The sequence below is a fragment of the Solanum tuberosum genome, unplaced genomic scaffold, assembly GCF_000226075.1.
Source record: "Solanum tuberosum cultivar DM 1-3 516 R44 unplaced genomic scaffold, SolTub_3.0 scf00077, whole genome shotgun sequence".
Lineage (NCBI taxonomy): Eukaryota > Viridiplantae > Streptophyta > Magnoliopsida > Solanales > Solanaceae > Solanum > Solanum tuberosum.
In genome coordinates this window covers 976,904-992,859 of record NW_006239003.1, presented here as the reverse complement: position 1 = coordinate 992,859, position 15,956 = coordinate 976,904, and the positions used below count along the sequence as shown (strand labels likewise).

Below are 15,956 nucleotides of genomic sequence, written 5' to 3'. Positions count from 1 at the left end.
TATATATAATCAAGCTTTCATGACACAAGACAAGATACTCAAGTCTAGCATATGAGCTACAACATCATCTTATAAAGACTCATCATAGTCCATCATCACCACATATCACCATTTCAAGAGAAACATGCTTTCACATTAGCATAATACCACTTTATACAATATCACATTAATACAATTAGAACATTTTCACATTATAGCTTCACACAAACTTTACATATAGCTTCATATATGACTTTACATATAGCCTCATATGTGTATAATAATACAACACTATAATAACACTCATATAATGCCCTTCATGGCCTCAAAATATAATATTCCAACATTATACAACAACTTCACCAATGCCTTCATGGCTATAATTCACAATAATACCACATAAGAATAAGATATAACACTTCCACCAAAGGTGGATTCAACCTACCAACAACAATCAATTCAATAAAGAGAGTTCAAGATTTCTTACCATAATCCAAAGCCATAGCCAAAATCACCAAATCCAAGCAATCACCAATACTTCACCCATAAGGCTTACCATCCTTAATTCACCCATTATCTACAATTAATCATGAATAAACATTAAAAAACATAAGAGATATCAATACAATTCACTTTACACATAATTCCATCAACTTTGAATTTATAGAAATAGACCCACTTCATAAGCCAAATTTAGGAAACTTGGAATGACATGGGTTCATGGAATTTTCTTTCTTAAAACCATCAATAAACATCAATAATAGCATAAATCATCATTAAAAATCATTTAATGCAAGAACCCATGCTTAGAATCGAAATTAGGGTTTTTGTGTTTTTGAAAGAACTTTGAAAACATTCGGATTGAACTCCTTGAAAGGAAGAATAATCAAGGATAAAGGATCCCCATACCTTAACCTTCATGAATCCCATGAATTTTGAGAAAAAAACACTTGAAACCTTCAACCCTAGCTTGAACTTGACTTAACCTTTCAATGGAGTTTTAGAGAGAACTTTTTAGGAGAGAAGGGTTTTGATTTAGGGAAAAATGAAGAATGAATTCTAAAATACCATATAAATATTTAAATACCTTTAAAATAATTAAAAACACTTAAAACAATACCCCACATATTATTTAGGACTAGGGGTGAGTTTACCAACTCACCCCTAAGTTGGTCATGTCCCTTACAACTTTACAGGTCAATTCCACGCCCACCAGACCACGAACCATGGCCTGGTCCATGCCCCATCAATGGCGTCCGTGGTTTTGGTCTGTGGCTTAAAACCTGCAGGCTATTGCAGGCCTGATCCATGCCCATGACCCACGAGCCGTAGATGGATTTACGAGCCGTGGTTTGGGGTCGTGGATCATGCTGCCCTGGAAGCTTCTTGGCCAAATATGGGGTCCTCCTCAAGGGCCCCTTGGATGGTCCTTGGGGATTCGTACCCAAACGTCTAACCCCTACACATGACCATTACACATAAGTCGTTGAACTCGAATGCTTTCGATAATTTTTTAATGTTGTATGTTAGGCCTGTGTTGAGTGGTGTTTGATGTGTTGTGGTGCCTATTTTTGTTTCGAAATTGTGCCTATTTGCTTAAAATGATGATTTCCTGAGTTTTGTGCGTTTAAATTGATTGTAATTTGTTGGGTTGTGGTTATTTTATGTTGGGTCTAGTTGGGTGAAGTATAAGTAACCCCCAATTGTGCTAAATGACGTACTTTACCAATGATGGAGTGTTTGACGTCATTCTTTAGGGCATAAGTCGTCAAATGGCCAATTTTAACCAAATTGGGGGAAGTCTGAGTACTTTGGAGGCATGGTTTGATTGGGTTTTGTCTTAATTGCATAATGTGTGTGTTTGATTTTGTTTTCGGGGACTGCGGGATTGGATTTTGGGAATAGGGTTCAAAATTTAGCACATTGGGCAGTTTAGATAGCTAGGTCGAGCTCGCCGAACTGTTCAACGGTTCGCCAGTGTCTCCCTTGATTGCCTTTAATTTCATGATTTGGATTAGTTATAGTCTGTAACTTTTGGCGGGAAGCCTGAGCTCGCCGAATTCACTCGGCGACTCGCCGAAAGGTTCCATTGATCGCCCTATCTGCACCCCTACCTCCTAAAACACACTGTAAAATTAAGCGGGCTATTCTGAGCTCGCCTAGTGATGTCGGCGTTTCGCCGAAGGGCCCTGCACTTCACCGACCGACTATTTTTCTAGAAAATTTTCAAGATGATTCTTTCGGTGAACCCGATCTGGTTCGCCAAAGTGACTCAGCGACTCACCGAATGGTTCGATGAGACTTTCTGCACTTTGAATTCTACTAATTTTCTTGAAATTATTCTAACTCTTTTCGATGTGTTTTGCACATATGTCTAGGACCAATTGTGACGAAAGTGGAATATCGCCTCACAAACGAGCATGAGGCATCGTAATCAATGAGGGAGCTATTTCTTCCTCCAAAAAAGGCAAGAAATCACCTCTGAAGGGAAGCAAGGGCAAGGGCAAAGCGCCCATAGCTAAGAGATCGAAGCATAACTCTGGTAGTGATGGGGATTCTGTTAATTCTCAGGCTTCATTTTTTGAGTCTGAGGATGACCAACAAATTCAGAGCCAACGAGCTTCGATTCGTGCGAGAGTTCATCAAGATTCGTCTAGGATCCCTGAGTTTACCCTTCCTGTTGCTGATATAGTGCCAGCTCTGGCACAAATGGTGGTTCCAGCACCACCAGTTGAGGGTCCTCTTCCCCAGCTACTCAACAGGCTAAAGGCTAAGGGACTGAGGACCATTCTTAAAGAAAAGAGATTGTCCATGGATGGTGTGGTGGACATGTACCCTCTTATGTGGGACACACTACGGTACCATAAGGTCGACTTATTCACCAGACCCCGTGACCCATACATTTCCACCTGGATCCGAGAGTTCAACACTGAATATAGTGACTTAGTATCCTAGGGGAAGAAAAAGGCCAGTGCCTTCAGACCGGTAGAGTTTGTGGTAGTTCAGGGGAAGACAGTGCGATGCAACAGCGATCATATCAATGCTACACTTGACAGAGCTATAGGGTTTGAGCATGATTACGAGGGCATGACTACAACACAAACACTCTGGATGACCTAAAGGGCTGGCTTGCTCCCCTCATTTCTGATACCACCCCGAGGTGGATTAAGGTCGGAGCCCAAATTGAGAAGAAGGACTTGAATATAGCAACCAGGTACTGGTTCGGGTTCATCAACAATTATATTATGCCCTCGCAGAATGAGTCCATCCTCCGCCACCCAAAGACAGCCTTTCTCGGATCCATCATCGCCAAGAACTGGCTCAACTTGGGACTAATTATAGAGCAGGAGATTGCCGTAAGGGCCAAACAACGCTAGACGTCCTTGCCATTCCTAGTGTTTATTACAGAGCTATATCAGTGGGTAGGAGTTCCTCTTCACGAGAAAAAGGACATTGAGGTCACACCCACATCCTTCACAAGACATCCAGCGCATTGAGGCCAAGTACACATGGGATGAGGTGGATAGAAGGAGAGTAGCTTTGGTGGATACATCCGCAGAGGTTGATGTTGAGTCTATACCTGTAGAGGCAACTTTGCCTACTCCGGCATCCGGGCCTTCATGTACATCTACTTCAACTCTTTCCCAGGACCTAAGTTCTACCACTGCCTCCCAGCCTTCTACTTCAGGTACCACTGCCTTGAGGACTCCAATCACTCAGGCCATGCTCCTCAAGATGGGGCACCTAGCCCATTCTGCAGATATACGGGCTTCCCGTCTAGAGGCCGAGGTGTCTTGGATGATTGAGCGAGCCATCTTAGCTGCTTTGAAACCCCCTCCATACATATATTTATGCTCTCACAGCGAGAGTAGAGACTTGTGAGAGTCGATAGGGAATTATTACTGAGGTTACATCTTTGAAAGATGAGGTTTCTGAGTTGAGGAATGATATGGTACATCTGAATTCCACATACTTCACTTCACTGTTTGAGTCAGTAGAGGTCCCTGTGGTCCCGGGTACTGATATCCCGGCCAAATCTGTTATGCATCTGGCTACCACCGGAGATGATATTATGGAGGATGTTGTTGCTGATGAGTCCAATGCTGAGACCGATGAGGAGCAGCTTGGGGAGCGAGATAAGGATGTGTATGATTATCTAGCCGACTTGGAGGGTGCTATGTTCGAGATTGCCCGACATACCTCATTGCATGACACCACTATGGCTGGGTCGAGTATAGGTACAATTAATGTTACACCGGGCATTGATTTTCTAATAGATGTAGCGTCTGAGTAGACATGATCATTTTTTACCTCCATCTCTTTTGTTTTTATTGACTTTGGTTGTTTTTAGTTGCATTTGAGGACAACTGCTTTTATTTTGTGGGTGGGGTGAGGTATTTCCATACCTGCCTCTTGTGTTTTGATTTTGTTTGTGAATATTGGTAAATATTGGGTTTTGTGTTTTAATTGGTTTTGATCTTATCTTGTGGATATTTGAGCTTGGGGATCCTTGTTTTGAATGGAAATGGTTTTGACCTATTTTGAAAAATGTGTGCCACATCTTTTGGGTATGAATTTGGCTGTTCTTGTACAAATTTGAGTATCGGCTATGATCAATACTAATGACTTCAGTAGTGCTCCTAATTGAACAAAATGAATGTGCGGCTACGATGAGGCCAAATGAAGTTGTATACACAATGTGTGGACTTTTTGCATCTCGTTGTGACTAGCCGATTATCGAATGAGTCTATTGTGAAGAACATTGCACACTAGCTAGAAAGTGAGGAGTCTCATTTGATATTGGTGTCAATGCCTTGTGTGATGAGTTTACCTTGAACATTGTGTGTGATGACACCTAGAATTTGCCCCGTTGATCCAGTTGACTAAGTGATGCAAGATCTTGAAATGATCTTAGGCAACAATTTTAAAAGAGTGAAACAATTTGACAATATACCCCTTTTATGGCCAACCTTGTGAGATGTTTGAACCCTGTTTGAATCCCTTTGAGCCTTATCATTTTCTTGGAAGAAACTTGAACAATTGTGATCCCTATTTATCCATTCACCCATAACTCTCATGAAGTGTGGTTGATTTGAATAATCAACTTAGGCCAAAAGCCTAAGTTGGGGGTGCGATGAAAAGAGAAGGTAATTCAAGAAGTGTGAACAATTCCCCTTTGAGCAACGGTTTTGAAAAAGAAGGAACCCCTCATTATAAAAAAGGAATGAAAAAGTTGTGAATTAAGTGATAAAAATTGCAAAATAAATGGGGTATCCTGAAGTCCATGTGAAAGTGAATAATGGGGTGAATTATGAACATGATCAAAATGTAGAAGAAAAGGAAGAAAGTGATGTTCAGACCAAATTTCATGAGGGTAGTAGCCACTGAGCCTAAATGACCATACCTTCTCACTCAGCCTCGTTATAAGACTTGAAAAGACCGTTTTGATCTTTAGTGAGCTGAAACGAATGTTGATTGGAAAATAAGGGCAAACCTATAGGTGAAATCATGCATATGCTCATCTTTGTGAGTGTGAGAGTCGTAAGTGATTCCGAAACTATAAATTGCTGAGAGATTGTGTGTGAATATGGAATCATCTTTGTTGTGAGGGCATTTGAGTACATTTGTTGAACTTGAACTTGCATTTGAAGCAAGTATTGTGATCTTGAGCATCTTTGATTATGGTGAGTCACAATTTGAATCTTTGAGTACATTGATCATTGTATGTGTAAGTTGAGTCTTGTTATGTGCATTCATGTTGAGTCTTGTGTAGCACCGTTTGAGACATCCTTATTAAACTGTTGAACTTGAGTTTTACTTGAGGACAAGCAAAAGTTTATGTTAGGGTGTTGATGAGTCCGAGATTTGGACTCATTTAGGGCTTCGTTTATATAGATTTAGTGACCTTAAATGCTTAATTTGTGCCATAAACTGATGATAAACCCTTGATTTTCCAATATATAGATTGAGAAACAAAGCAAGGATACTAACATGCAAAAAGGAACAAAACAAACTGAAAATTGATGAAAGGCAAGCCTGGTAATCGCCAATAACATTTGGCGAATCGCCAATAGCATTTGGCGAATCGCCAAATGGCTAGTTCAACTGCCAAAACTTCCAGTGTGCCAGCCCTGAGGAAATAAACCAAGTCGACGACAAAAATGAGCAATCGGCGCATCGCTAAGTAGTTCCGCGAAGTAGTGATAGATTGCCCAAAGTTACAGACCTCAAGGATGCTAAATGCCAAGGCGAAAAGGCGATGGAAGAGATCAAAGGGCGGCTCACCGAGTGGTTCAGTGAGCCCGAATTACTTTGCCGAGTAGCTCTTCGTAGCTTATTTTTGGCGATGATAAATGAGGCTTTGAACATTTAGTTTAGTATCTTTTACATCTTTGGACATCTATTTTTCATTGAAACGTTTTAGAACAATTTTCTCTTTTGTTTTCTTAGTTTTTGAAGAACCTTAGAGATTCAATTTGGAGATTTTGGAAGTGGGTTTCAGATTTTCTTCAAATTGAGCCTTGTAAAGACTAAATCTCTCTTACCCAATTGATGGCTAATCGATTCAGTAATAGTTTTTACCTTTTTATGATGTTCGGATAAAACCTCAATTCTTGGGTTGTTATCATGTGATTATGAATTGAATTAGTTTATGGGTATTGTTAATTAATAGTGTAAATGCTGAATTGAAGTGAGTTTAATCATTAATTGAGGTTTAATTTATGAATTGTAGTTGCGAATGCAGTTCTACTTTTGAGTTCTTGGCTTGCTCGAGAGAGAGAAGTTTTAGAACTAAAATTATTGATTAATGATTTGTGGGTATTGGGTTGAGTTGGGTTTAGCTCGATAGAGTGAATCCTAAACCCAATCTTACCCATTTAGCTCAAAAGAGTGAATGAATTAAGGTGTGGGTTGTTCTTCATTGTTATTCTTGTTGATGTTCGACAGAAATCACATGATTCAGGGTGGCTGTTCGAGAGAAAGCTATCTCCCTTATAGTCTGGCCTACTCACTGATTTTCAGTTGTTTACTAGTAGTTTCAATTACCCATATATCGAATTTGCCTATAATCGATCACATCATGAGAATCCGTCTCCCTGTTGTTATTCCAAATTGTTTGTGACTGCTGTGTAGTTGATATTTGAAAACTAAAACCCCCTATTTGACATTCGTGTCATCCCTTTAATTTGTTTAATGTCCTTTTCGATAATGTTTATTCCTATGGTTGATTAGACCTCATTCATACTTCTTAATTGAATTTTAAATAGGTACTGCTCCTTGTGGTATTCGAGCCCAACTCATTTAGTTGGGTTTTATATTAATTTACGATCGTTGACACTTAGAATTGGAAGAAGTGCGCTTGAAATGTTAAAATCAATTTTGGTCTATATTTAGGCTAAGTTATGGTTATTTATACTTTTTGGCATATTCACCTCCATAAAAGGGGGGATTTGTAAATAAAGTAATATTTGATTGTTTTGTAGCAACAAGTAAGTAGGATTCACAATTTGTAATATCAATATGAGATGAGACTAGGGTACATGTGCTCCCCACAAGTTCTTAACATAGTAATCCTAATAATAGTATATCTTTCCTAGTGTTAACATGCACATTGGTAAGTTAGGTATCTCCTAAGTGATTGGTCGTCCAAGTAGGGAGTTTCACTACGCATCTTGGTTGATCTACGGATGTATTATTTACTAACCCTTACCCTTAAACCCAGATTAGCCCTCACGAATTTTGCGTCAGGCTATTAGATAGCAGGTTATCACTCTAAATATCCGTTGTTCAATCTCTTTCCCATTCATTACTTCCTTGGTCGAGCAAGTAGAAATGAGGCGAGTTCCAATGTTACACACATTTAGAAAGCATTCAAAGCGAAAAGAATAACAATATATGCATAATCACTATTTTAGAATTACTAAATTATTAGTTTTACGTTGTTAATTACTCATGGTTCCCACAACCCTAGTTGTGGATTTAGTTATTCATACCTAAGTTATTACAATTCATGATAGGGTTAATAATATAAATCATGAACATACAATTAGAATAGATGAAAACAAGAATCGTGAATGGACGAACAAACGCAAATTTCATAAACCAAACTTCAAGAATTAAATGCTAAATATGTTTACAGTATAATTCCCAAAGCTAAAACAAAGTATCTCAAAAAGGTCTAACAACCCAAAAAAAAATTACAACTAATATTTATAGAAAAGGCTGAACCCATCGGTAGCCCCCTAAAGTTGACACCAACTTTTACTTAGACACCTTAACTAAACTTTGTTCATTTTAGACACCTCATGTCATGGTCCACTGTGTCATTTTGACACTTTTTTAATAATCAATCAAATGTATAAAGAATTTGTAATACGCTTGCTGATTATGTGTCAAAATGATGAATTAAATAAAAACATGTGTCATATATATAAAAATAATTCTGAAATAAGGATTTCTTAGTACAAAAAGAAGTGACCAAAGAGTGAATGACATGTGGAATTTTCGCCCAAAATTTTATATAACCCATCATCTTCTCCACCCCACCCACCCCAACTCCTACGTTTTCTCCACTCTTCCCCCACCCACCCAACATCTTCCCCACCTCTACCCACCATAACCCCAACCCCTTCCCCACCTACATCATCTTCTCGAATAGAATCACAAACCCACACATACTACTACTCAAATCTAAGTTTAGATTATTCATAAATTAATTACTTTCCATTTATCTTCTTCTTTACAATAGCACGGGCCTTCACATTGTCTTCTTTTAATTTTATTATATCATTATATTATAAGTTTAATGGGTTCAAATTCAATTTTTTTTGTTCGTAGCATCATGAAATTTATTTCTCCATAAAGGGAGTTTAAGTTTTGGAAGATGATGGCTGAATGAGGAAGAAGATGGAAAAAATAAAATAAATTAAACGATCAAATCAGCATTTCATGCGCTGATAATGAGTGTATTACACTCACTATGACATGTCAGCAAAAAATGTCAAAATGACATAGCGGGATATAACATGAGATGGCTAAAATGAACAAAACGTAGTTGAGGTGTCTAAGTTGAAAATTGGTGCCAAGTTAAGGGGGCCACCAATGGGTTCTACCTATAAAAAATAAATCCTAGAAAAGGTAGGAAAAGAAAGACTAAAGAAATATGGTCTTGAGCAGTGTCCCCTATGGCTGGTCGAAGGAATGAGGACTTGTAGGTGCCTTCGTCGTTCAACATTTTGTCAATATTCTAGTGGGACCATCGACGGGCATGACCCACGTCCAGAAGTCTAAGCCTGACCCATCATATTCAACCGTCGTTCATGGACTAGATCTCATCCTTCCTGAAGTTATCTACCACTCCTCATGTACGGCTCGTAGTGAAGACTACGGCTCATCGATTGCTTCAGTCACTCAACATATAATTCCATTTATTCACACTTCATCCATGCATTCCACCTATGACTTGTCGAAGGAATGATGGCTTGTAGGTGGGTTCGTCTGTCACCAAAAATCCTATTGCTTGAACACTTTGAATACCAACAACTTCAAAACTTATTCCTGCAAAATTAAACCAAAATACCATCACATCTGATAACAAAATGCTTAAGACGCACGAAAAAATCTAAGTTTAATTCATTAGAAATATCGTAAGTTCACATTGAATCAACACCCTCAACTTAAAATTGTTGCTTGTCCTCAAGTGACGCAACATACTCTAAATGATACTTGTGCAGAAGTAACCCACAAACTTGCACAATCACGTGGCATTTTCTAAACAATCACCCTCCTTACTTATTTTTAGTATAGTGCAAATATTTTCTTTGAAAATCAACAAGCTAATTCATTCGGATCAATACATGGCATAGGCATACCAATAGACACAGTCACATGCACATACAACAATCACCAAGATACCAGCTTTTTAATAATATTACTTGTTCCCTTACTGTAAAGAATTCCCTTTTTCACACACAATTTGAGTTTTTTTTATTTAAGGACCCAGTATACACACTTAGAAGTGAATTCAAATACAATTTGTGCTTAATACCATAGGCTTGCCCTTATTTTCTACACTTTGACTTTCCAACCCGTTTACTTAGGATCACTATAGAACTTTCTTAGACTCTAACATACGTTCACGGTCAGGTGTAGTATATTTGGATGTTAAGTGACTTTTCTGCCCTCCTTGACATTACATTAGCTATTTGATAAGACCAGGATTTGGACTCATTTATGGCTTTGTTTTGATGAATTTAGTGTCCCCAAATGTTTAATTTATGCTATGAAATGATGTGTAAACCTTGATTCTTAGGTATCTGGATAGAGGAGCAAGGACACTAACAGACAAAGAGGAACAAAACAAGCTAAAGAAAAGGAGAAAGTAAGCCTGACAATCGCCAAGCACACTCGGCGAATCGCCGAGATGCCCCTAGACCGCATAATTTTACAGTACATTGTGCCTGAAATGAGAGAAATTTTGGCGAATTGTGTTCTATATCGGCGAAGCGCCGAATTGATCGGCAAATCAGGTTTGTATCGCCGAACGCACTGAACGAGACAAATACAAAATTGAATTGGCGAGCCAAAGGGCTAAAGGGTGGATTGCGAAAGTGATTGGTGATCCCAATCTAGGCCACCTAAAGTTACAGTGCATGATGGATGAAAACATGAAGAAAGAAGCCGATGGACAAGGACGATCAGCGAAGCCCGACGTACCTCGCTAATCAACCCCAAAAAGCCACATATCAGATCAGTATAAAGAGATTTTTTGAAGGGAGAGACGGCAGCCAAACAAGGACGATTGGCGAGTCGCCGAATGGTCAGTGAAGCCTGACTTTTCTTGCCAATCACCCCCAAAAATCCACATCTCAGATTAGTATAAATTGATTTTTGGAAGGGAGAGAAGGCATTCAGTCATTTCTTGGAATGAAATAGAGAGAACAAAAACACTATTCTTGTTGATTTTAAGCAATTTTGGCAAGAGATTTCAATTGGATATTGTAATAGAAAATATATTATTCATCTTAGAACTTTGATTTTCAATACCCAGCTATGCAGCATGTATTAGGTACTGAATTTCTTTCTTTAATGATGATTAACTAAAACCCCAATCTTGGGGGTTTGACAATGTAATTAATTGCTGAATTTGGCTTGATGGATGCTAGTTATTATCAATTTTAGTGCTAATTCGAAGTGGTTCTGACTTATCATTGTGGTTTAACTACTCTATTGTATGTTTACTTAAATATAATTTACTATTTTATGCTTTCTTGAGAAATAAGTGTAAAGCTAAAGAGATAAGTTTTCACTCCTAATTAGTGGGTCATAATGGATTCAGCTCGAGACAGTCAATCCCAAGACTAATTCTATGTATCCAGCTCGAGAGAGTGGATGTAATGAAGTTGTGGGCTGGTCTTCATGTTTAGCACATTGAGGTTTGATAGAACTCAATTTAAATGAGGTAGTTATTCGAGAGAAAAGTAACTCATCTACAGTTCACCTTTACCCGTGAAGAGTTAGTAGTTTTGGTTAGCAACTTGGACCCATTAGGCTGAGTTTAACAATTGGTTAGTCAATCCCCCAAGTATTTTTCTCCTATTTGATTACTCTTAGTTAATTGTTGAGGGTGGTTTATGATCTAAAAACCCCTTACCCTGACATTGTTGTTATCCTTCAAATTTTATTAATAGTTTCCGACAATCTCTATTCCTTCAGCTACAAAAAATCACTATTGTAACTTCATATTTGAATTCAAAATAGAACTACTCTCTGTGGGATCGACCCCAACTTTTTTGTTGGGTATATACTACTTAACGATCGTCTACACCTAGTATCGGATGAGGTGTAGTTGATACGTTAATCAAAATAGTGCCTCTTCCGGGGAATGGTGTTTTTTAGAATTCTCCTATCGAAGTTTTTATCTGTGATTTTGTTGGCTGTAGTTGAATCGATTTGATTTGTTTTGTGTTTGTGTTGGTTGTGTTGAACAAAATAGGAAATGAGTGACACAGAGATTAACGGTAGCCAAGAGGGACACCAAGGTGATATTGATGATCTTAATAGTGTGCATAATCCAATCTAATTGGGTGGAAGTGGTGTAATGTGTCAACCGTAGAGAATGATATATTCCATGTTACTAGTACAACTCTCAGTCTCCTTCAAATGAAGGGACTCTATGGAGGGTTGATGCACGAAGACCGACATGAGTATATAGAATTTCATAGATGTTTGTGGTCCGTTCCCATTCAAGAATGTATCACAAGAATCAAGCAAATGGCTGGCTAAGTTAACGAAAAATTCCATCACATCGTTGGATGAGCTTACCATGTCATTCAATGTGCGATTCTTTCCCCGTCAAGGATGATGAAACTCAGAGACAACATTCAAGGTTTCAAGCGATTGGAAGGTGAACCCATCCACTAAACGTGGTTGAGGTTTAAGAAACTACTGCTTTAATGTCCGACTCACGGACTTCCAAACAATGTGTTGCTACAATACTTCTATCAAAGTCTTGATTCGGTAAATAAAGGAGTAGCTAATAAATTGGTTCGATGTGGAATAATGTTGCAATCATTTGTGGTGGCTACATTCTTCTTGATGATATGACGAAAATAAATCAATCATGGTACACTCTAGAAGATCAAGTTTCACCTTTTTGCTTTAGGATGACTCAAGAACAGCTTGATAAAGAAAGAGAAAGGGACGATAACATCAACAAAATGTTATCCCCAATAGAGCTGCTACAAAAACAAGTACGAGAAAATTTGGACAAACCCAAATGAGACAGGGGAGTGTTTAGAGTTGAGGAGGGTTCTTCCTTGAGCTACTTAAGGTCGGGGGAGAATAAGGGTAGGAAATTTCACAGAGTTAAGGAGGGGTTTCCACCCACACTACTTGTAGCGGGGTGGGAATCAAGGTTGGAACTCTAACAAAGAAGAAGAGTGGAGAAGATACTACTAAGAATGTGCCGAACAAAGTGACAATTGGAAAATAGAAGATGATCATGAAGAGGATCACACACAATCGAGTGACAGCCCAAAGTCAAAGGGTAGTGCAAGTAGTCTCCGAGTGGATGATTTGTTGTCTCGCATCCTTGACAAAGTTGAGGGCTGAAATGACTTGTTAAAGGGGATGAAAGCCGACTTCTCATCATTAAACAATCGAGTGAACTATCACACTGATGCATCTAGATACTTGAAGGCCAATTGAGTCAACTTTCAGCACAATTGGGACAAAAATAATGGGGGAAGGCGAAACTGTGCACATAATAACTTTGATGGATGATGTTGATAGAAATCTGGTTGTGGTTACTTGAAGTGGGAAGGTAGTTGTAGGTGATATGAAGAGTAATGATGAAGCACAAACTCATAAAGAAGAAAAAGGTATTGAGGAAGAAGAGATCCCCATCCAACAAAGCTTAGCCAAAGAGTTACAAAAAGATGTAGAGGAAAGCACCTCAGTCCCAAAATTGGTACAACTTCTCCCCAAAATAACTCCTCCATTTACCCAACGCCTCAAGAAGAAAAATGAGGATGAGAAGTTTAAAAATTTATTATCGGTGTTCAAGACATATCGATTAATCTTTCACTAGTGGAAGAATTATTAGAGATGTCGGGTTATGCCAAGTTCATGAAAGAGTTAGTCACAATGAAAAGAAGCTTGGACTTCGGAAGAATTGAAGGCTCTCATAGTTGTAGTGAGATTAAGACTAATGAGATGATTAAAAAGAAAAAAGATCCCGAAGCCTTCACTATTCCTTGCACTATCGGTATGCTCCAATTTACCAAAGCTCTATGTGATTTAAGGGCAAGTATAAATCTAATGTCGTACGCAATCTATAAGAAACTTGGGTTGGGTGAACCAAAATCCACAACAATGAGGATTCTAATTGTAGACCGATCGATCAAGCACCCCATGAGTATACTCCCTGATATCTTGGTAAAGGTGAAATGTTTTATCTTTCCAACTGATTTTGTCATCCTTGATTGCGAGATTGATGCTGAAATTCCCATAATTTTAGGAAGACCATTTTTAGCAACCAGGAGAGCGTTAGTAGATGTTGAAAGCGGAGAATTGAAATTTCGGGTGAACAAATATGAAGTCACTTTTAATGTGTGTAAGTCAATGAAACACCCAAGCGATATTCACGTGGTTTCGACTATTGATAAAACTGATGAAGCAGTGGCTAGTGTGAGCCATTTGATGTGTATGAGTGAGCCACTTGAGGTTATGATTGCAAACTATGATCAGTTCGAAATCCAAGGTTACGATGAGGTTGTAGCTACTCTTTCGAGTTTGAGGGAATGTGCAAGGAATCCATTAAAGCTAGATATTGATCTAAAAAATTGCGAAAATCCTCCCACCAAGCCATCAACGGAGGAACCATCAAAGCTTGAGTTGAAAGTTCTCCCCGCTCATCTTCGATATGCATTCTTGCGGGCAAATAATACCTTACCCATATTCATTGCAACTGACTTGCTTGAATGGTAAGTAAAGTTGCTCCTTGAAGTGTTGAGAAGATACATCAAAGCTATTGGATGGACTATCGCTGACATCGTGGGCATTCCACTCGGTATTTGCACTCACAAAATTCAACTTGATAGAGAATGTAAACCGAGTGTCGAACATCAAAGAATATTAAACCCACCAATGCAAGAGGTGGTCAAAAATGAGATAATAAAGTGGTTGGATGCAGGTCTGATTTACCCGATTGCGGATAGCAAATGGGTGAGTCAGGTACAATGTGTACCAAAAAAGGGAGGCATCACAGTAGTCCCAAATGAAAATGGGGAGCTTGTTTCTATGAGACCGGTAACCGGATGAAGAGTATGCATGGATTACCAGAAGTTAAACTCTTTGACCGAAAAAGATCAGTTTCCCATGCCTTTTATGGATCAGATGCTTGATTGGCTTTCAGAGAGAGGATGATATTGCTTTTTGGATGGGTATTCTGGATATAATTAAATCTCTATTGCTTTGAAAGACCAAGAGAAAACCACTTTAACTTGTCCATATGGAACTTTTACTTTCAAAAGAATGTCGTTCGGGTTGTGTAATGATCCTGCAACGTTTCAACGTTGTATGCTATCTATTTTTGCTGATATGGTAGAAGATTCAATGGAAGTCTTTATGGATGACTTCTTAGTTGTGGGTGATACTTTTGAAGCATGTTTGGCACACTTGGGGCAGGTCCTTCAAAGATCTGTGGAAACAAATTTGGTCCTAAATTGGGAGAAATGCCACTCATGGTTAGGGAAGGTATAGTTCTTGGTCACAAAGTATCACAAAAAGGGCTGGAAGTTGATCAAGCAAAGATCCAAGTAATTGAGAAGCTACCACCACCAATCTCGGTGAAAGGTATTCGTAGTTTCCTAGGGCATGCGGGTTTTTAACAGAGGTTCATCAAAGACTTTTCAGAAATTGCAAACCCTTTGTGCAAGCTTTTGGATAAGGAGGTAAAATTCAACTTTGATGATGCATGTAAGGTAGCCTTTAGGTGCTTGAAAGAGATATTGATCTCCACCCCAGTTATCATTAGTCTGGATTGGTCGGCACCCTCCGAAGTGATGTGTGATGCAAGTGGTATGACATTAGGTTTCGTGTTGGGGCAAAATGCAACAAGCTATTACATCCCATTTACTACGCAAGCAAAACCATGAATGGTGCTCAGTGTAACTATACAGTTACAAAGCAAGAATTGCTTGCGGTGGTATATGCCTTTAAGAAATTTTGGGCATACTTGCTAGGCACCAAAGTGGTTATTCACACTGATCACGCAGCTTTGCGTTATTTGATGGAAAATAAAGATGCCAAGCCAAGATTGATAAGGTTGGTGCTATTGTTGCAAGAGCTTGTCTTTGAAGTCAAAGACATAAGAGGTTGTGAAAATAAGGTGGCTAAACATCTATCCAGGGTAGAAGGCAAGGAGAATAACGAGCTGGAGGTAAAGATAACTGACTCCTTTCTTAATGAACAGG

At 38.8% G+C, this 15,956-nt stretch overlaps 1 protein-coding gene across 1 annotated transcript; it reads left to right on the top strand.

Moving 5' to 3' along the window:
• Positions 1-13,587: 13,587 nt before the first annotated feature.
• Positions 13,588-14,469, top strand: LOC107060389 (uncharacterized). The gene has a single exon (XM_015308314.1). The coding sequence runs from the start codon at positions 13,588-13,590 to the stop codon at positions 14,467-14,469; it is 882 nt and encodes a 293-aa protein (XP_015163800.1).
• Positions 14,470-15,956: the final 1,487 nt, after the last annotated feature.